This window comes from Meriones unguiculatus, chromosome 7 (genome assembly GCF_030254825.1).
Source record: "Meriones unguiculatus strain TT.TT164.6M chromosome 7, Bangor_MerUng_6.1, whole genome shotgun sequence".
NCBI classification, from domain to species: domain Eukaryota; kingdom Metazoa; phylum Chordata; class Mammalia; order Rodentia; family Muridae; genus Meriones; species Meriones unguiculatus.
Window position 1 is genome coordinate 52,502,784 of NC_083355.1, and position 21,057 is coordinate 52,523,840.

At 41.7% G+C, this 21,057-nt stretch overlaps 1 protein-coding gene across 3 annotated transcripts in view; it reads right to left on the bottom strand.

Moving 5' to 3' along the window:
- Window positions 1–6,859: 6,859 nt before the first annotated feature.
- The window catches only part of Cul2 (cullin 2), a 54,396-nt gene continuing 40,198 nt past the window's right edge, over window positions 6,860–21,057 (bottom strand). For 2 of the 3 annotated variants that reach the window (XM_060387414.1, XM_060387413.1), the window contains exons 12-21: window positions 20,381–20,440; window positions 19,742–19,966; window positions 19,562–19,648; window positions 19,097–19,249; window positions 18,752–18,829; window positions 15,487–15,553; window positions 13,007–13,209; window positions 12,576–12,677; window positions 8,884–9,000; window positions 6,860–8,136 (exon numbers count right to left, since the gene is read on the bottom strand). In XM_060387414.1, the coding sequence (XP_060243397.1) occupies window positions 8,005–8,136; window positions 8,884–9,000; window positions 12,576–12,677; window positions 13,007–13,209; window positions 15,487–15,553; window positions 18,752–18,829; window positions 19,097–19,249; window positions 19,562–19,648; window positions 19,742–19,966; window positions 20,381–20,440 (1,224 nt within the window). In that variant the 3' untranslated portion in view covers window positions 6,860–8,004. The remainder of the gene's footprint in view (window positions 8,137–8,883; window positions 9,001–12,575; window positions 12,678–13,006; window positions 13,210–15,486; window positions 15,554–18,751; window positions 18,830–19,096; window positions 19,250–19,561; window positions 19,649–19,741; window positions 19,967–20,380; window positions 20,441–21,057) is intronic. The other variant, XM_021653125.2, reaches the window with a different exon arrangement.

Here is a 21,057-nt window from a genome sequence, read left to right on the forward strand (position 1 = left end):
AAAAGTTGCCAGAGTTAGTTTAAGGCCAAGCAGAGCAATTCAGTGAGGAGCCAAGAGAAGCCAGATTGTATCTGTGAGTTTGGAGAGGAGTTTGAGCCAGAAGAGCTGAGTTGAACCAACCAGGGAGAGTTCAGAAAGAACTGGAAAGGGTGAGTTCACTCAGCAGTGAGCTTCCTAGAAGAGAACCACAATCTGGTGAAGAAAAGTTACTTTTATTTCCAGTCCCACTGGCAACACAAGCCCCTGTCCACATCCCTGTCTTCACTCTTGATTTATCAAGGTCTTCCCTGAATTCTAGACGTTTAGTTCTTTCCAGTCACAAGAAAGCTCTGAAACATTTTTATCAAAAACCTTGAGGTTTCTTCTTGGGTATTCTGGTGCCATATTCACTAAAATACCTTTAAAGGCAGGTGTGGTAGTGTGCACATCTCATCCCAGAACTCAGAGAGGCTGTGCCAGGAAGACTGCTTCCTGAGGCCTGCCTATTAGGATACTTGGTGAGTAGGAGGCCAGGCTGAGCCACATAGAAAGACCTGGGGAAGAGAGGGAAAAAGACGAGAAAAAGAGGAAGGAAATAGAAATGGATTCAAGAGCAAATCTTACTGGCCTTGATACCAATCCTGAGTCAGCCTCCCAGGTGCCAGATTCACATGTGCATCTCCATATCAGGCTACCACAGTTATATTTCCTGTGGCTACCAGCCCACCAAAGGCAAACTTTCCCTAATGCTAGACACAGAGCCAGGAAACTGATGTAGGCTCTTCACAGTGCCATAGTTTCTGCTCACTGGGTGATATTAAGTCATTTTCTCAGTCAACTTTTGTCAAGTACTAGGTAGAGATGACGCGTTCAACACATTGCATTTGCATTGTTGCCCCTGTGGGCTGGATGTGGAATTACAGCCCTTTTGAACAAGAAAGGCTCTGTAGTCTGGTTCTGCATTGGTTACCAGAACAACATAACAAAAACACTACCATTCGATTTCATATCTCTAGCACAACACTCTACTTGCAGCCACCAAAGGGAGACAGATCTCCATCCTGGTGCAGGTCAGGTAGGTGATGACAGGACTTCCCAATCTAGTTTCTTCTTGAGCCAGTTTTTGCTGGCTCTCCCACTTCTGGGCTGCCATTGCAAGAGCCTCCAATAATCTCTGTCTTACTGGATACTTCACACACAATTCTAAGCTAGAGCTCCAGGCTTGAACCAAACTCATGCCTTGATTTGAAACATGCCTTGCCTTGAGGAAATGACAACCCTTCTGATTTAGGAGTACTTGCAGGAAGCCACTTTTCATGATAACCAAAAACTATGATGTTTTAGGCACTTTTTCTTTTCTTTCTTTCACTTTCTTTTCTTTTCTTTCTTTCTTTTTTTGTTTTTTGTTTTGTTTTGTTTTCTCTGTATAGCCTTGACTGTCCTGGATTAACTTTGTAGATAAGATTGGCCTTGAACTCACATCGATCTGCCTGCCTCTGCCTCCCAGAGTGCTGGGATTTCAGGTTTGCACCACCAAACCCATTTAGGGGGCAGTTATTTTGGTTTTTTAACTTTTGTTGTTGTTTTCTGAACTGAGGTTGGAAGCCAGGCCCTTGTTCCACTATTATACCCTGAAAGGTCCTGGAAGAAAAAAATAAATTTACTTCATTAATAGATTAATCTTTTAATTAATTATTTTATGCACATTGGTATTCTGCCTGCACATGTCTGTATAAAGGTATCAGGTCCCCTGGAACTTTAATTACAGATAGTTGTGAGCTGCCATGTGGGTGCTGGGAACTGAACCAGGCTCCTTATCTCCAAACATATCTCCAGCCTCCAAATGATTAATTTTTTTAAGACTAATTTTTTTAACTGTGTGTATATGTATGACTAGGTCTATGCAGGTGACTGGAGGAGGACTCAGAAGAGGACACTGGATTTCCTGGATGGAGCTGGAGTTACAGGCAGTTGTGAGACACCCAGCACGAGTTCTCTGCAGGAGCCATCTCTGCAGCCCTGATCAGCTTTTTTGAAGCAGGGTCTCACACTATTGCCCAGGCTATCCTCGAACTCATGGCAGTCAACATGCCCTGGCCTCCCAAGTGCTGGTATTACAAATACGAGCCTCTATGCCAGGCTGAAAAGAGAAAATCTTAAAGCCAGTTTAGGGGGGGAAAAACATTCATATTGGAGGTCACAATGACTTGTGCATTTTAGCCACACATGTGAGAAAACCCTGTATCAGGATAATTGCAGCATCAGCAATTTGTAAACTAAGATAGGAGGTCTTAAAAGTCTGAGGCCAGCTGATGTAGAAGAGGGATGGGAGGAAGGGAGAGGGTGGGAAAGATAAAGAGACAAACTCTTCTAGAAATGGAACTTGTACCAGGCCATAAGCCATGGACCACATCCCAGCCCAAAGCTATCTTAGCACAGCCTCCTGCCACTAATATGTGATCCTCAACTGAGAGGCAGTCGTGTGCTTCTTGAGGAAGCTGGTGGACAGTAAGTTTGTCTGTAAGAGCAGGTGCTTCCCAGGAGTTTGTTACCTGCTGCAAAAAGTGATGAGAAGCCACTGTCAAAGAGGAACACAGCTTGCAGAGTTCTTTAAAAAAATCTATGCAAGTCAGCAGGAACCACATGTCCTGCTGTTTCAGAGAACCAGAGACCCAAATGAGCATGAAGCACACAGGAGCAAGACAGTCTGGAGACAAGCATAGTCAGGACTGGAATACTATCAGTATACCTGAAATCTCCTTCCAGCAAGGCCTGCAGCCAACTCAGGACCTAGTGTCAGAGTCAGAGTAAATTCAATGCCAGTCAGAAAGTCACTCAACTAGTGTCTAGGCATTGGGGACACCAAAAACACAGCTGTTGGTAATGGAGTGTGGAGAGCAGGTGCCCTGGAAAGAAGGTGTGGCTCATATCCCAGGCTGGGCACTAAGTTCCAGCCTCAGAAGGTAGCTAGACAACTTGACAGAAACTGAGGGAGTGCATTAGAGCCCAGGTTGGTGTCCCTCCCACATGGATGGAAGAGAGAAAACACGAGAAACACTTTGGACTGAGATCATTTCACACCCTAGCACCTAGTGGCTGTGAAAGTGTGTGTGTGATGATATGCAGGATAGAGACAGTCCACACAGCTGGGGTCCCTAGAAAGCCAGGAGCGAAAACACAGTGAGAGCTGATTAGAGAGGCAATGTAAGGACACAGCGATTCAAGATTCAGGAAGCTTTGCAAAGTTCAAGGACTTAAGCCTTTTCAGTGTTGGAATGGCTGGCTGAACTTTTTGTATCAGGAAGTACGCTGTGATATGGTTGGTGTGTTGGGGGTGGTCTTGTGTATTCAGATGCTGATTTCTGAGATCTGGCTGAATGTTGTGTAAAAATTTCTCCCCAATTACCTCTGGTTAATAAAGCTTATGAGCCAATGGCTGGGCAGAGAAGAGAACAGGCAGGACTTCTGTTCTCAGTCTGGCAGTCTCAGGGAGAGAGAGAAAAGAGAGAAGAGGAGGTGAAGGAGGCGGAAGAAGTCACCATGAGAACAGAGTTACAGCAGAAGGCCAAGGCAAGACTGAGATGGTAAGTAAAAGGACACATGGCTGGAACATAGCTAGACTAGCATAATTGGCTTAGAATAGAAGACGATCTACCCAGTTACAGAGCTTATGGCTTATTGAATAAATCTAAGAGTCCTCTGTGTTATTTACATGGGAGCGAGGGTGGGTAACAGGAAAGGCCGCGACTAACGTGACTGCAAGCCTCCGTGTGGAGGCTGGAGGTCGAGTGGGGCCCTCATTCATTCTCTATAGCTCGTGTAGCAAGCGCCTCACGGACTGAGCCTGGGAGGGTTTAAGCTTTAAGACAATAGGCCCAAGGACAAGAAGACTTAGGAAAAGCCTGGCCACGACATAGGTCTTTAGAGCCTCTCCTTGTTTGGAGCTGACCAAAGCAGGGCTGTATGGCAGTTCTCACTAGATCACCAGCAGGCCAGTTTGCTTTTGGGTGCACCTCAGGCTTCCACACTGAGGCCTTCTGCTGTTCCTCTGGAAATGTGGCCCAGCCCAGCCTCCAGGCCCAATAAATGTGCCTTAAAGCAACTGAAACTGGGGGCTAAAGAGCTGGCTCAGTGGTTAAGAGAAATCTGTGGCTCTTGTAGAGGACACAGGTTACATTCTCGGCATTTGCATTACAGCTCACAACCAGATGAGACTCTAATCCCAGGATCTAACACCCTCACCTGGCCTGGGCAGACACTGCATGGAGGCAGTACTCATGCAGGCAAGAGTCGTAGGCACAAAATGAGACAGAGAGAGTGGAATTAGCCTAGCAGGGTAGCATAGATTTTAGGCCCAGCACATGGGAGACATGAGGCAGTTGGATTTGAGTTGGAGACCAGCCTGGTCACATAGTGAGTACAAACCAGTCAGGGTTACACAGTGAAGCTTGTCTCAAACAAGACAAACAATAAACAGATTGTCTCACCATTCTGGAAAGCAGAAATCTTGATTCGAGTTGTGAGGTGGACCATGCTACTGCTGAAGGTTCCAGGGGAAGATCCTGTATAACTTTTTTTTTTCTAGATTCTAGTAGATGTTGGAAACACCTGGAATTACTTAGCACATGCCTTTATCATCCCAGAATGTATCATTAGATGTCAAATCCCAGGATATAACAGTTCTTACATTAGGATTACCTTAATCTATATCTATAGGACCTGCATTTCCAAAGAGGTTACAGCTGGATATTCTGAATGGACACCGCCCATTCTGATTCTCACCGCCCCTCCCCCCCCCCGCCCCACACAAAAGCTGAGTCTTTGAGCAGAACCAGCCAGAAGAGACTCAGACCACATCTGGAAGCCAGTACCAGCCTGTCAGTTGCGTAATACATGCCAAATCTCCAGCTCTTGTAGGGTGGGCTATAGTGATGGAGCTGCTGTTTCCGCTTCTCTATCTCCAATAATACTCAGTGTCTCCCTAAGTAGGCTAGGTAGGCAATTTTTCACTTCTCCTCAAAATAGAACTAAAGAGGACAAAAAAGAATTCTTAAGGCTAGAGAGATAGCTCAGCAGTAAGAGCATTTGTTGCTCTTACAAACGATCTAGGTTAGATTTCCAGCACCCACACAGTAGCTCACGACTGCCTGTAACTCGTTCCAGGGGTTCCCATGCCCTTTTCTGACTTCTGTGGCACCAACTACATGCATGGTACCCACACATACCTGCAGACAAAACACTCATATAAAACAATTCTAAAACATAATTCTCTTTGGCTGGAGCTCAGTAATATACCCATAGCCCCAATCCTGGGTTTCATTTTGACTTGTCTCTTGCCTGGTCACCCAACCCAATACAACATGGGAAAGTCCCTCTGGCAACAGCCATTGTCATTACCACTAGTGTCCAGGCCTACTTAACTTTCACACTACCCATTCACTCTAAAACAGGTAATTCATTAAAGTTCTTAGAGGAAGACAGCCATGGCTTATGCTGACCATTATATAAAGACTGATCAATTGATCAGAACTTCAATGAAGATGGAGACTGAAACGTTGTAGGTCCCAGTCTGTGGTATCTGGGGCTCTCCATCAGTATTTACTTACATTTAGAGATCACAAATAGACCAGATGGGCATGGTCGTGCACACCTTTAATCCCAGCACTCAAGGAGGCAGAGACAGGTGGAAGGCTAAACAGAAGAAACCTTGTCTTGCGGAAAAGAACCAGAGGGAGGAAGGGACCAAAAAAAAAAAAAAAAAAAAAAGTGTTTGTATGTAGATATACAAGAAACAGTCTGCCTCTAAAGGTTATCTGAAGTTTAAACAAGATAATTTTTTGGGAACACTTGCTAGTTTGTATTCAAAAGCAGATACAGATGTTACAACATTGTAGAATGTATCAATTGTGAAACAACTGATCAATTGTTAAACAAGACACTGATAATTTACCAAAGCAAATCTTCAAATTAGACTAAGCTACAGAATAAATTTATTCCCACAGTGATCAAAATGTTATTTCAAAAAGAAAAGAATGGATGAGCTATTTGTAAACTACTGTCAAAGACAGTAATTATATCAGTATTGACTTAAAGTCTTTGTACTGCATTGGTATGTATGTATGCATGTGTGTTAAGTCAGAGAATGCTTATGGGAGTTATTTTTCTCCCTATACAACATAGGTCTTGGGAATCAAACTCTCATCTTCAGGCATGGTATCATGAATCATCTTATAGAGTAAGAAGTGATTTTAAAAATTTGCTTATATTACCTTTCTTTGTAACAAGGCTTTTTTTCTTTGCAACAAGCCCCTTCCCAGTTCTCTTACCTTCCAGTAGATGACCCACTCACTCTGTCTACAATCACTGGTGTGGCTATGGGCAGAGCCTGACAGGTAATCTTTCCAGTCAGCAAGGCCAAGCTGGCCCTCTTGCCTGGGGGTCCTGTTGAGGGGGGAATGGGCTGAACAGAATTCAATGAATACATTTCTACTTTTTTCAATGGAACCTCAACTTACCTGAGCTCCTTTCTTCCTTCTGCTTGTCAGTAAATGAGAAAATGTGAAGAAAACTTGAATTTGCCACGAATATTCTGACCACTCTTCAATATAATATTTCTTGACAATTAGCATCAGGTTACGATTTAATTTAATACTTATAAATTTGGAAAATTCTCAACAAGTCATCAAAACAGGGGCCTTGTTTTTTGACCATGAATGTACAATAGTACATGCTTTGCCATTATCCTCAAGAGGTAGAAAGGCAAGATAACAAAGACAGTAGAAGTCATTAGAAATACAGTAGATTCTCTTAGTGCTTGAGATACATGAAAAGGTGCAATCAACCAACCATTAAACAAATTTAAATATGAACCACATGAGAATGTAAATTAAGTACTGTTTATTTGTTCAGAATATTATATTATTGTGGGTTTAAGGCCTTATCTGTTAGAGATATAAACACTCTGGTTTAAAACAGCAATATGACATGGGGATGGCAGATGGATAATATGATAGACCAGAGTATGTTGATGCCCCTGTTATCTACAATAAACAAGTGGATGAAATTTCATGTCCCTATACAAGGTGCCTGGCACAATACACCAGCGTGTTGAGGGGCACCGCTATCAACTTTTGATGGGGAGTCACCTGCATTGGAGAAGGGGTGCCAGCAACAGGCAGGGAGAGCAGGAAGTCACTGTAACCACAGCCTCCCATACCTCTGGGAGATAAGCATTAGCCATCATGTCGATGCAGTCCTTTCTCTGCCAGGCTGATGTCACTGCACAGTAGCCACTGCTCCGTTTCTGTGGTGTTGCACATCACCAAAGCCACTGATGGAATTACATCCTCAAAATGCAAAAGTTGCTTATGCCATTTAGCTCAAATTCACAAAGAGCATTTTTTACACCAAATACAACTTTACGTATTCAAAAACAAAAACCTGGAAGTTTTAACTGATGGTTAAACAGGAGCCCGTGTAACTTCATCGTCGAGACAGAATGCTGTAGGTGCTTAGATGACTCACAGGCATTTACAAGTGCCCTGTTTCTGTCCAACCTGATATTCCATGACATAGAAAAGGCATGGTTTCTTTATTTTTTTTTTATTTGACAAGCAGCAACATCATGTTTGTCATTTTAATGTAGATACAATTATTAGGTTATCTGTCATATTACAATATTTAAGTTTTTATTTTATGTCCTTTTAAGATACATTAAAAAAAAAAAAAAACACATCAACTGCAAACGTGAAGGGGAGAAAGCATGGTACCCAACCAAATTCCACATTTCAGCAATACTTCACTCATTCTTTTAATAAAGTTTTAAGAAATGTCATAATGACATGAGCTTGAAATATCTCTAGGCATTTTCTTTGATGCTCATGACGTGGCACTGGTGATGTTGTAAACAGCAGAAAAACGGGGGCTGCCAAATGACCAAAGTATGGAGGCACAGGCCTGCTTTTTCCCACAGAAGCACACCGAATGGTGACGGCGATGACCTCACACCCACACCAGGAGAGGGTGTCACGCAACATAACTGTACTCATCTGCAGATGCTTGGCTGCGCTCAATGTACTGCTTGTCTATCAGAACTTCTATGCACTTCTTAATCATGCTGATGCTGGGGTTGAACCTGGCCCTTGACTGGCTGATCACCTGTGAGAGAGACAGCAGTCAGACTATTCTAGTTAATCAGCATAAGCATCCATTTCAAATCAGCTGTATGGAACCTCACATTTAGGATTCAACAGTGGGTGTGTGAATGCTGAACTGAACACCTGGCTCTGTAACAGACAGACCTAACTAGCAAGAAGGAACACAGTACTCTGCAACACTTGCTTTAGCCTAGAACAAGGCAGCACACAGGGAGAGCACTAGCCAGAGCTATCAGCTTCTACAAGATGATAAAAGTAAGCCTGTGCGCAAGCTAAAGTAAAATCCTAATGCTTGGATTACAAAGGAAATAAAGTGCAGAATGTAAGGTATGGCCAAACAGTAAAGCTGACACATAAGTGAAATTACCAATGGCATCACCACCTACATATTCAATGTGCCCCCAAGTCTGTTTAAATGCTCAGTCTACTTTTACTCCGATGCACTTAATACCACAACCCTCCTTTGTGTGCACATGGAGATCTTTGCACTGAGGAATAGCCCTAGGATGCTCATTGCACACAAATACTTGTGTGTAAAGGAAATGAACGAACGCTCACTGGACTGGTTCTTGTCTCCAGATGGACAGGCAATTTAACAAATTGGCAAGTTTAGGCTCTCTAGTTCAAAACAGAGCAAAGCTGGCCCTAACACAGAAACAAATATTTCTTCATGCTATTTGGCCAGTATTAGTCCTGTCTCAATTTTAATACAGTGCACTATAAAATCCCAAGAGCTTTTCCCTTTTACCTCTTGAATGAGGGCATTGTGCCGAAGCACCTTGCGCGCTTTCATGATACGAACAATAGCAGCTTGAAGATACATTTTCCGGTCCTCATCTACAGCACTTCTAGTCTGTTCCAGTTCCTGTTTTTATGAAAAATGGATGGGAGACACCACATAGGACACTGTCATTGAATTTGTTTTAAATTCCTATTGGTGAATTTTAAAATTCCAGTTAATATTACAATCAGTGGTTCTAATTATTAACTAATTATCTAACTATTAACTGGAAAGATGGTTTAGCAGTTAAGAGCATTGCTGCTTTCTGAGAAGACCCAGGCTTGGTTCCCAGCTGCTCACACTGTGGACAAATCCGTCCCTCCAGACTTTTCCTAAAGCATGAATATGGTGCATAAACAAACATGCAGGCAGGCAAAACACCCAGAGACAAACAAACTTAAAAAAAAAAAATTCAGCTTTCATCCAGCTTTCCATAACTATAATAAAATACCTAAGAACATCAACATATTAAAAACGGTTGCTATTGACTCTGGTATGTGGTCAGAGTCCATCATCAGTGTCCCCTTATTTTGGTCCCACAATTTTTGTAGATACTCAAAGACCTTCCTCTGGCCTCCACCTCCTAAAGGATATACTATGTTTAAACAATCACAGACAGGAGCTTTGTGACAGGTGATCTCCCAAGTACATTCAAAATCCAAAGCAGAGCACTGGTCAAATTCACACAAGAGCTACGAGAGATCACTTCATTCCCATGATATTAGTAAGGAATGAAAACAAACTGTAATACAATGAAAAATAAGGAAATCATGAAATTTGCAGGTAAATGGTGGAACCTGGAAAGGATTATCCTGAGTGAGCTGTCCCAGAAGCAGAAAGACACACATGGTACATACTCACTCATATAGACATATAACATAGGATAAACCTACTAAAATCTGTACATCTAAAGAAACTAATCAAGAGAGAGTACCCTCACTAAAACACTCAATCCCCATCCCAAAAGGCAAAGAAGATGGACATCAGAAGAAGAAGAAAACAGGAAACAACCTAGGAACCTGCCACAGAGGGCCTCTGAAAGGCTCTGCCCTGCAGACTATCAAAGCAGACACTGAGACTTATGGCCAACTGTTGGGCAGAGTGCATGGAATCTTATGTAGGAAGTGGGAAATAGTAAGATCTGGAGAGGACAGGAACTCTACAAGGAGAGCAACAGAACCAGAAGATTTGAACACAGGGGTCTTCCCAGAGACTCATACTCCAACCAAGTACCAGGCATGAAAATAACCTAGAACCCCTGCACAGATGTAGCCCATGGCAGTTTAGTGTCCAAGTGGGTTACATAATAATGGGAAGAGGGACTGCCTCTGACATAATCTGATTGGCCTGCTCTTTGTTCACCTCCCCATGATGGGGGAGCAGCCTTACCAGGCCACAGTAGAGGACAATGCAGCCATTCCTGCTGAGATCTGATAGACTAAGATCCAGAAGGAAGGAGAAGAGGACCTCCCCTATCAGTGAACTTGGGGAGGGGCATGCATGAAGAAGGGGGAGGGAGGGTGGGACCAGGAGGGGAGGAGGGAGAGGCTTATAGAGGGATACAAAGTGAATAAAGTGTAATCAATAAAATAAAATAAAATAAAATAAAATAAAATAAAATAAAATAAAATAAAAAAATTCAGGGGCTGGGGAGTTAGCTTAGAAGGTGAAATGTTTTCTGTATGCACCCAGGCATGTTATAATGCCATTGCATATCAGTCAGCCTAAACTAGTTGGCCTTTTACAGTTGGGGCGGGGGGGAATGCTATCTAAAAATAAAAAGGAAGACGGCCAAATGTGGTAGTATATGACTGTAATTCCAACACAGAGGCAGGCGGATCTCTGTAAGTTCAAGGCCAGCCTAGTCTACAAAGGCTATCATAGAGAAATCCTGTCTCAAAAAAAAAAAAATAATAATAATAAAATGGATGGATGGAAGGAAGGAAGGAAGGAAGGAAGGAAGGAAGGAAGGAAGGAGAAGGGAAGGGAGGGAGGGAGGGAGAATGGCTCCAAGAAACCACATCCAAATTGACCTGACTGCCAAACATGCATGAAAACATATATACTGTACCAGACAAACTAGGAAAAAGCAACAACAAGAAAACATACGCTAGGGCTGTGCCCAAATCACAGGACATCCTATAACACCTCTAGCAGGTTACAGATAGTTTGTAAGAATAAAGCTAGGTTACTTTTGAAGTTTACACCATTCTGAACTATAATGTAATAAAAATAAGCAACAGAAAAAGGACAAGACTCTTGTTTTAGTAGCTAGCTGTCCTTTATGCCAAGATGCTTTCAGATGAGGCTGTAACGAGTTCAGTGATTAGCAACAAGTGCACAAACTAGATAGCTAGGGCTGGGGATTGAGAGGAGGGTTCTTCTGGCTCATTCGGAGCACAGAGGGAAGGTAGGCCAGAAAACGGTGATCACCAATGAAATATAAGAAGGGCTTGCTTGAGACATATACAGAGGCAGACCGTGCTGGAGGACGAGGGACTGGGCAACAGCTTTTAAAGACAAATCCCTGAGATTGTTCATTCTACAGAAAAGGAGACTGTGGTCACATTAGAGTTTCAGACTCAGGGCAATTAATATGCGTGCCCCCGCCCTCGCCATGGAGTTCATCCCAAGGGCCTGAGAGCTACTTCTCATCCCACAGTGAGCAAAGTCTTTGAATGAAGCCCACTCCAGACTAAAGCAATGATCACTGCTGAATTCAGTCAAAAAGCCAATCACAGTGCTTCGTCAGAGCCTCAACCCACCTCCTGCTGGCACCACACGCCAGGCAGACTGCGGGGCAAGCTGCGCGCCACGCACAAATTTCGTAAGCATTGCCTAACATTTTACAAAAATGAGTTTCAAGCTTGAAAGCATATCACTTCAGGAAAGGCATTTTTAGAGAAAAGGCAAAGAAAATCTAACCCTCCGAAAGTCCCTGTCTTCCCATCTTTCAGCAACCCATAAGCTAGGCGGGTACTCTACCTTTGACCTACACTCACAAGCCCAAACTATGTTTTAAGATAAAATATGGGGCTGGGGATACAGCTCAGTTGCAGAGCATTCATTTAGCACATCCAAGGTTCTGATACAATACCTATATTCGTGCATTTATTTATTCATTCATTCTCTCACTCATATGTTAATATACTCTCTCTTCCTTATTCATCCATCTCTACTTCATAAACAGTTCATGTTTGCTACGAAATACGTATTTTTCTCAATAGTGTACATGCTGGTAAGTTGCCCAAGTTCTTTTAAGTAATCCTAATTAAACTCATGGAGTCATCAAAAGAAAAACAAAGTAAAGGAGCTGCTTGGGAAGAGGGTGGGTGGCAGCACCGTAGGAGGAATGAGAGAAACAGACTGCACACACACACGAAACTGTCACAACAAAACCTATCACTATTTACAATCGATACGTGTTCATACTGGACAGATAACTGAGCCAGAGAACCATTACCTAAAATGTCTATATTCTAAATACTAATATACTGGTTAAGCCGGCACTTAATTGTAAGGCCAACAAATGCAAGCAAGAATAAGCCAGAAAAGCTTTATCATACTGCAAAGGTTTGCTTGATCTCAGTATAAAATGGATTCATTCGATCCACTGCTTAAGTATTTTTAGAAGAAATGACATTCAAACAAGCACTTACTTGTGGTGTATCTTTCTGCATCGACGTAGTAATTTTAAACTTTGTTCTTTTACTGCTGAAGCTCATATTTAATGAAAATGACGATTCTGCATCGATATCTTCCTATATTTAAAACAAAATTTTTTTTTCTGATTTCATATTTGCCAGAATTTAAATCAGTTTCTATCTAGAAAAAAAGCTACTTTCAGGTGCAGCCATTATATCTACTATCTGTCTGAAAATGCTGCAGCAAGCACACTATGACAAGTGAGCTGTTTCTAAAGGAAACTGTTGCCGCGGAGGCTCTGACCCCCCAATCATACTGTGTTCATTTTTGGCAAAGCCTGCCCTCGTGGTGAAGTCACTAAGCTAATTTACAGAGTCACATGTATGACACAAACCTTAAAACTGCCAATATCTCAGAAAAGAGCTTAGAGGTTCGGGAACATTACCTTTTCTGAATCGTGGTTAATCATTTTCACATCAAGCAATGATTTGATTGTTTTGGTTAGCTCCTTTTCATTCATCTGGGTGCTGTCTTGAAGTTCTTTGTAGCTGACAGTTTCACTGTTGTTAAAGGCAAGAAGCACTGCCATTTGGTAAGTTGTAACCATAGCTACATATGGTTTTCCCAAATAGTTCATTTTAACTTCACCTACAATTAAAACAGAAATTGACAGTACAATGATCATCCAAATTGCTTTCATTTCAAAGCTGTCATAATTGATATTTTGGACTATTTCCCCTAAAAGAGCAAACATGTTAAAATTAATGTGCAGGCATTCTAATTCCTGTTGGCAGGACATGGGGGTTGTCAGGCTGGAGCACTGGATACAACATGTAGTAACAGCTCACTTATTCTGACTTTGTCAGAGCTTAAGCAGTGACTCTAGATAAAAAAACAACAGGAAAGCTAACGAGGACTGGCAGGGGAGGCAAGGCAAAACAAAACTGGGTTGAAGAAGGAAAAGGACAGAAAGATAACCAGGGACTACCACCAACGGATGTGCATTCTCTAAGTGTGATGGCATGAGTTCAACCCTGGTACCCACACTGCGGAAGAAGAGAACAGATTCTCAAAGTTTTCCTCTGATGTCCACATGCTGATGTGACATGCCTGGGTGTACTTCACACACACAGACACTGACAGGCAGGCAGGCAGGCAGACAGACAGACAGACACACACACACGAGAGAGAGAGAGAGAGAGAGACAGACAGAGACAGAGACAGAGAGACAGAGAGAGAGCGTGCAACATGGTCTCAAATTCACTGAGATTCAACTAATTCTGCCTCCTAAGTGCTGGAATTATTCAAGGTGCCACCATCCATTAACAGGCAATTTTTTTAAAAGTTAGAAACAAAACAATACAGCCATCAGAGGATAAAGTGCTTGCTGCAAATGCATTAGGACCTGAGTTGGACTCTCGAGCAGTCATGTAAAGGTAGGCCAGGGTACACGTTTGTATTCTCAATGACTGGGCGGGACAAGCAGATACCCGAAGCCTGCTGGCTTTGCCTAGCTGTCAGTCTAACTGAACTGGTGAGTTTTGGATTTAGTGAGAGATAATGTCTCAAAAGTAAGTAAGTAAATAAATAAATAAAGAAATAAATAATGAGAGAGGGGCAAAAAAGGAGAAGTCAGCCAATGATGACCCTTAACCTCCATTGCAAACCAAGTGTAAACACATTCACATGCGTACCCAGGTATAACTCAAACACAAATTACAATTAAAATAATTTGAGAATAAAGGACTACCAATGATCAGCCCTAAATGGACATCTATATCCTAGCAAAACTGATAGGATAAGAACTGGAGGATGAAAAGTGTTCTGAATATTGTCTTCTGGGTATGACATATACCCATGAACTTGCAGCAGCTACCTGCTTCAGACTTTCGTGTGTCTGAGCTCATAATAGCCCCTGTCAACTAGGGGCTCATCCTTGCAACTCTGCAACTCTTATTAAATTAAACGCAGTGGGTCACACATATGCACACTCAGACAACAAAAAAAGAAGGAAACTTCTTGGGAATTTCAGAGGGAGGATATAGAGCACAGAGAGAAATATAATCAAAGTGTATCATATTTATTTTCATCTACATAAGTTTGAAATTAAAATAAAAATGCAAAGACCAAACATATCCCACAAGTAGGGAGAAAATCATAGCACCTGATTTAGCCAATAAACGTGGACAAACAGTGCAGTACTGTTAATATAAGCTGGATTCTAAGACTTAAACCAGCCAAACAAAAGGCAAGTTACACTGGTAATGAGACATACAATCTTTTTAAGGTAAAAGGAGGTGTTCCTGATAAAGGTCATGGTAGAAAGATTTCCTTTCATCATTTCCCTTTTTGTCACTGTTTATAACTTAGTGTTATGTGCATGGGTGTTTTTCCTTGCATGTATGTCTGCGTATGTGTGCCTGGTCCCTGTGGAGGCCTAAAGAAGGTGTCAGATCTCCTGGAAGCAGAGTAGGGAACCAGCCTGTGGGTGCTACTCTGCCGGCCTTCCAAGTCTACGAGAGTATGTGCTGGCCTCCTCCAGGGAGCTGAGACTAAGGCAGGACTCAGCACTGAGACTTACAACAACTGCTTCTACTCTAACACTTCATGGCAAGAGTGCAAATCAATGGATCAGGCTAAGAAAATTTTGGAGAACACGTATTCAAAACCATCTAACCCATCAGTCTGCTTTTCTAAACAAATTCCTTAATATCTAAAATTGACTGGCTAAAAAAATGTACTTTCATTATAAAAATCAAGGAATGTCTTAAAATGAGTATCATTATCAGCATTATACATGATACCAGAAAGGGAAATGGTGCAAAGTAGATTAGATTTAAAACTAGAATTAGAATACAGTAATTGTAGTTCTAAATTAACACAATCAGGTAAATATTATTAAACAAGTAATTAAACATTCTTTACCTGTACAGAGATAATGTAACCACGTCAGCTTCCTTCCACTGAAATGCTGGCTATAAAACAATTCAAACTGTTGAAAGAGAGAGATGCCAAGCTATTTTTAGGTCCTGAAACTTATTTATCACAATACTGAAAAGGTAAAAGCATCTTAATCCACCTAATGATATACCTCGTCCCAAGGACCTGCTCCAGATCCTTAATAACCCACTTGCTATGTAGGTGTACTGGTGCCAAGCTCTGGCGACTGCGCAGGGTCAGCAGTGACTTGCTCACTCTAGACTAGTGCATTTAAAGTGTTCTACCCATGCAGGGTGTCCAAGTGCTGTGATGTGCACCCAACAGTCCCAGTGACATGCAAAGCGGAGACACGTTTGTGTGAGCCCAGGAGTTTGAGAGCACCATGGGAAACAACAGTAAACAAGACAGGGCAGAATAACTCAGGCAACGGACCGCCATGCAGGGTAGACACATCTCTGAAAATATTTCTCTGCTATAATTTAAACTGCTATGACATGCCAGCATGTTAGTTATCCCAGCCCTGTGTGTGAAGGATAGAAGTGACCACAGGTATGCCTTCCTCAATTGCTTTTCCACATTATTTAGAGACAGGGACTTCACTGAATCTGGAGCTATCTCAGCTGCACTGCCAGGCAGGAATCCCCAGTATCCTGTGTCTTCTCCCTGCCCAGCATGGGGCACTGGAATCCTAACTCAGGTCCTCAAGTCCTTGCCCACTGAGCATCAGTCCTACCCCAGCTCTCTATTTAGAGCTTGTCCAGTTTCCCCAAACCTCAGCATCTGCACACTTTACTTCTTTGCATAAAATCAGAAATAATGTCAATAGCAATTTATCACTGTTAACAATCTTAACCTGGACTTTAAAGATCTTATTTAAAGACCAAATATACCATCATATACATTTCAACATGAAAACCATACATTTACCAGCACAAAGCCTCCCAAAAGGAACAAGCTTAACCAACATATGTGTGCAGTTAAGGATTTAACAGTTTTAAGGATTTAACATTCTTGTCAACAATGACACGAACAAAGCTTTGGGGCTCAAGGTATTTCTCTACCCATAGTCTTGTTGACATACATTTACATTTAGAATTGTATGGACAGGAGCATACAGAGATGAACCACTATTTGCACACTGTTCTTGGAAATGATGTTTTGGTTCCCATCACCTACAAGAAATGGCTTAGAGCTGCACATGACTCCAATTTCAGGGGATCCCCCAACCTCTGTGGGTACCTGCACATATTTCACAAGTAGGGAGAAAAGTCAGAACACCTCACTTATTCAATAAACTTGCACTAACAGTGTAGAACTATTAATATAAGCTGAATTCTAATACAGTTAAACAAAAGGCAAGTAAAAGGCAAGTAACACAGGTACTGAGATGCAACCTTTTTAAGGTAAAAGGGGGTTCCTAATAAAGGTCATGGTAGCGGGATAGATTTCCTTTTACCACTTGGTTATATTGTTGTTCATAATTTAGTTTTATGTGTTCAGGTGTTTCATTTTATGTATGCACAACATGTTTGCCTGGTCCCTGTGGAGGCCTGAAGAGAGTATCACATGCCCTGGAAGTGGAATTATAGTCAGCTCTGAACTGGCCTGTGGGTGCTAGTCTGCAGCCCTTTCTGAAGTCTATAAACTACAAACAGACAATATAGTTAAACACACAAACACAATTAAATAGAACATAAATCTTTAAAATTTTTTCATCAAAGCTTTGAAATTTTAAAAACTCCTTCCTGAGAATCAGGACAGGAGCCTACCACAGAGGTCTTCTGAAAGACTCTACCTAGCAGTGTATCAAAGCAGATGCTGAGACTCACGGCCAAACTTTGGGCAGAGTACAGGGAATCTTATCAAAGAAGAGGGAGTTAGTAAGACCTGGAGAGGACAGGAGCTCAAGGACCAAATATGTCTGGGCATAGGGGTTTGTCTGAGACTGAATCTCCAACCAAGGACCATGCATAGATATATAACTTAGAACCCCTGGTCAGACATAGCCCATGACAGCTCAGTATCCAAATGGGTTCCCTAGTAAGGGGAACAGGGACTGTCTCTGACATGAACTCAGTGGCTAGCTCTTCGAGGATATTGCAGCCAGTCCAGAAGAGACCTGATAAGCTAGAGTCAGATGGAATTGGAGGAGGACCTCCCCCATCAGTGGACTTAGAGAGGGGCATGGGAGGAGATGAGGGAGGGAGGGTGGGACTGGGAGGGTGCTATAGCTGGGATACAAAGTAAATAAACTGTAATTAATATAAAAAATTAAAATTAAAAAAAAAACTCCTTCCTTGAATGTGTAAAAGACAACAGTCCCAAAACAAATTGTTCATGTTTTCTTCTTTTTTTGACATAGGGTCTCATGTATTCCAGGCTAGCCTTTAGCTGGGTACATAGATGCCCCACCTCCTGAAAACTTGGTTTTGTGCTGGGTGGAATTCAGAGCTTCTTGCAAGAGCTATATTCCCTGTTCATATTTTATATTTCATTTTATTTTTTATTTTAAAATATATATTTATCTATTTGTTTATTACATAATTATATTTATGTATTTGTATGTGTGTGCACAGCCATGTCCATATATATGGAGTCGGGGACAACCTATAAAAGGTCAGCCTTCTAGAATTTCTGTCCACTTTAAAGAGGTTTTTCACTTGAACGCATACCTTTGATATATTATTTTCTGGTATCTCACTCAATTAAAGGAAAATTAAAATGTTACCAGAATTAAAAGAAGCATAAACATGGCCTCAAATTTCAAATGGAAAAAGAGAATGACAATGAAGTGTTCTCTTTTCTCTAAACAATGCACACTGAGTGTTGTGTGTACCAGGGGTCACGTGTAAAAGTGAAAGTAGAACTTGTGGGAGCTGGTTCTCTGCCAGCCATGTGGGGTCCAACCATGTGGGGTCTGGAAGCCCGATCAGGTGTAAGGCTTGGTGGCAGGTGCCATCATCCAGTGACACAGCCACCTGATTAGCCCAAGACTTTCGTAAAATAAAAAAAAACTTTTATGAATTTCATGAGTGCTTAGAAGCTGGTAGGGTTACTATGTATCACAGATAGACCCCAAACTGAAATACACCTTTCTTTCTTTCTTTCTTTCTTTCTTTCTTTCTTTCTTTCTTTCTCTTTCTTTCTTTCTCTCTCTCTTTCTCTCTCTCTCTCTCTCACACACACACACACACACACACAGTCATTACAATAATGCCTTTGTTTACCTGTATCTTTCCTGCACACTTACCATCTGTACACTTTTTTCTAACTCTTGGGGAATCGCAAATGTGGATGAAGGAGCCTGAGTGAGAGGCCATGCACCAGCCTAGAAAAGGAACAGCAAAATAATAAGTTCAGTAGACAGACATCTACCATGCAGGCAACCATTTAAATGCTAAGCTGCTGAAGCTCCTTTTTCTTTTCTCGGAACGCTGACAGTGCTATGGCCCTTACTATCAGGACGCATTTTATTCCAAGTCTATAATGGGTATTCTACAATTCACTAGCTGACAAAGCATACCAGAAGTCATTTGCTGACCCTTTATATCACATTGTCAAAATGATTCTTAAACTAAACAAAGTACTATCATACCTGAAGGACATATATTTGGAAACTAATCCCCAAGTCTATCACCGTGTCTTGATTTCTGATGAAATTGTTGAACTTGTTGTTGAGGTCAGCACTCACACTCATGTCTGTGTACATCCGATGCAGCTTGCTGGTGAACTCATAACCACAGGCTTGCTGGAAAACAATTGCAAAGCATATAACCTAAACTGAGAATAATCAGCCAGGAGTGAATTAGGAGAACAGAAGCTTATCTTCTAATCATACTGAACTTGGAGATTATTCTGAATCTCTGGACTTTTGAGTTTTGTGCTGACATGTAGCATTGTATGCAAATACAGTTATGTCTGACCACTTCCACAGCCCACTGTATGCACACACATTAATGACTGGACTGCTTTGATTGATGCAGTCATTATATACAGTGAGCATCTTTGGCTGTTGGTATAATGATTTTTATGATATTATAATACTAAAGATTTCTGTTACCTTTAATTTATTGATCATGGCCTCTTCAGAATCCATTGACATAGACAGCCCATGAATTAGACGCTTTGCTAGCATTCTTGCATAGAACTACAGAAAAATGTAAATGGTTACTTTAATTATGACTTGAAAGTCAAAGCAAAGCAAAGCTGCTAGCTGTAATTTGAGCTCTGTTTGGCTTACCTTCTGAAAAACGTCTTTGTCATCGATGTATTTGAAAACAGTGATGAAGCTGGTGAGCTTGTCCTCTACTTCATTCTCAGTCATCCCCTTGGCTGACTTCTTTAGCAAGTTGTCACAGTACTTAGCAAGCTCAAAAAGAAAGTGGTAATAATTCTTACAAAGGACCCTTTGGAAAGACACTTCAAAGGTGACAACACAGAGGTCACTTAGAGAGGATGTAAGAGCCTAAACATGAAAACAAGCCAGTGAATAGTTACCAGCAATGAAACAAAAACAAGGCAAAAGTGGCTCAACAGATACTGTGAGCTGTTATGTCTTCAAGTTATGCTTTAAAATTATGAATGTAAAATATGCATGCTCAGGTAAGTTTTAAATATACAAAATACTAGAACAAAAAAACTAATCAGCAATTAATGATCATAATAAGAAGCATTTCTTTTTCTTTTGCTATTCTTTGTGAATTCTCCTTTGAATAAGAAAGGGCACATAGCCTAATGCATTCTATACATAAATTGAAGCTATATGTAGTGCAGGCAATTGTCGTGGTCTAAAAAAAAAAGTATACAAGACAGATTGATTTGCCAGTCTACTAACCTTTACTGACTTTGCATGAGACTACTTTTAGGCAACTAAACTTACCAATTCAGGTGCTTTGCAAACAGACTTGGGTTCTCTGTAATTTACAACAGATGTAAGGGCCTAAACAAGAAAACAGTGCAGTGGTTAGTTACCAGAGCAGGCAAGAGCACACAGAGGGCTGAGGATCGTGTAATCATGTCTATCACAGCACGGATTAGCTACCTCCCTCTCTGTCCATGTGTGGATGTGCAGTGTTCTCCTAATGTGCATGCACATGTGTAGGCAAGATGTACCTTGTGTTCTGAAGCAGCGTCTGTCCCTGGGACAGAGGGCACATTGGGCTGAGCTAGCTCAACAGCACCCCTTTCCACCCCCAGCACTGGGGTTACACTATCACACTGCTCTTCTGACATAGGTGCTGGAGACTGAGCTATCTCCCCAGGAACTCATAAGGCTCCGTGTTAAAAGGGACAGTAGCTCCCCTGGATCCTTCTTTTCCCTCTCTGCTTCTTTGGGTCACCATAAGGTGAACATCTTGGCCTACCACAAGAAGCCCAAAGCAACACTGCCAATTAGTTAGACAGAAACCTGCGAAACCTAGAGTTAAAAAAACTCTTCCTGCTTAGCTCAGTGTTTGTCACAGTGATGGAAAGCTGACTACTCCACAAACCAAATTATCATAAAGTAAGACTTTCTGTGCCCTTCCCCATTATAAGATGTTATTTGCTACCCATTAC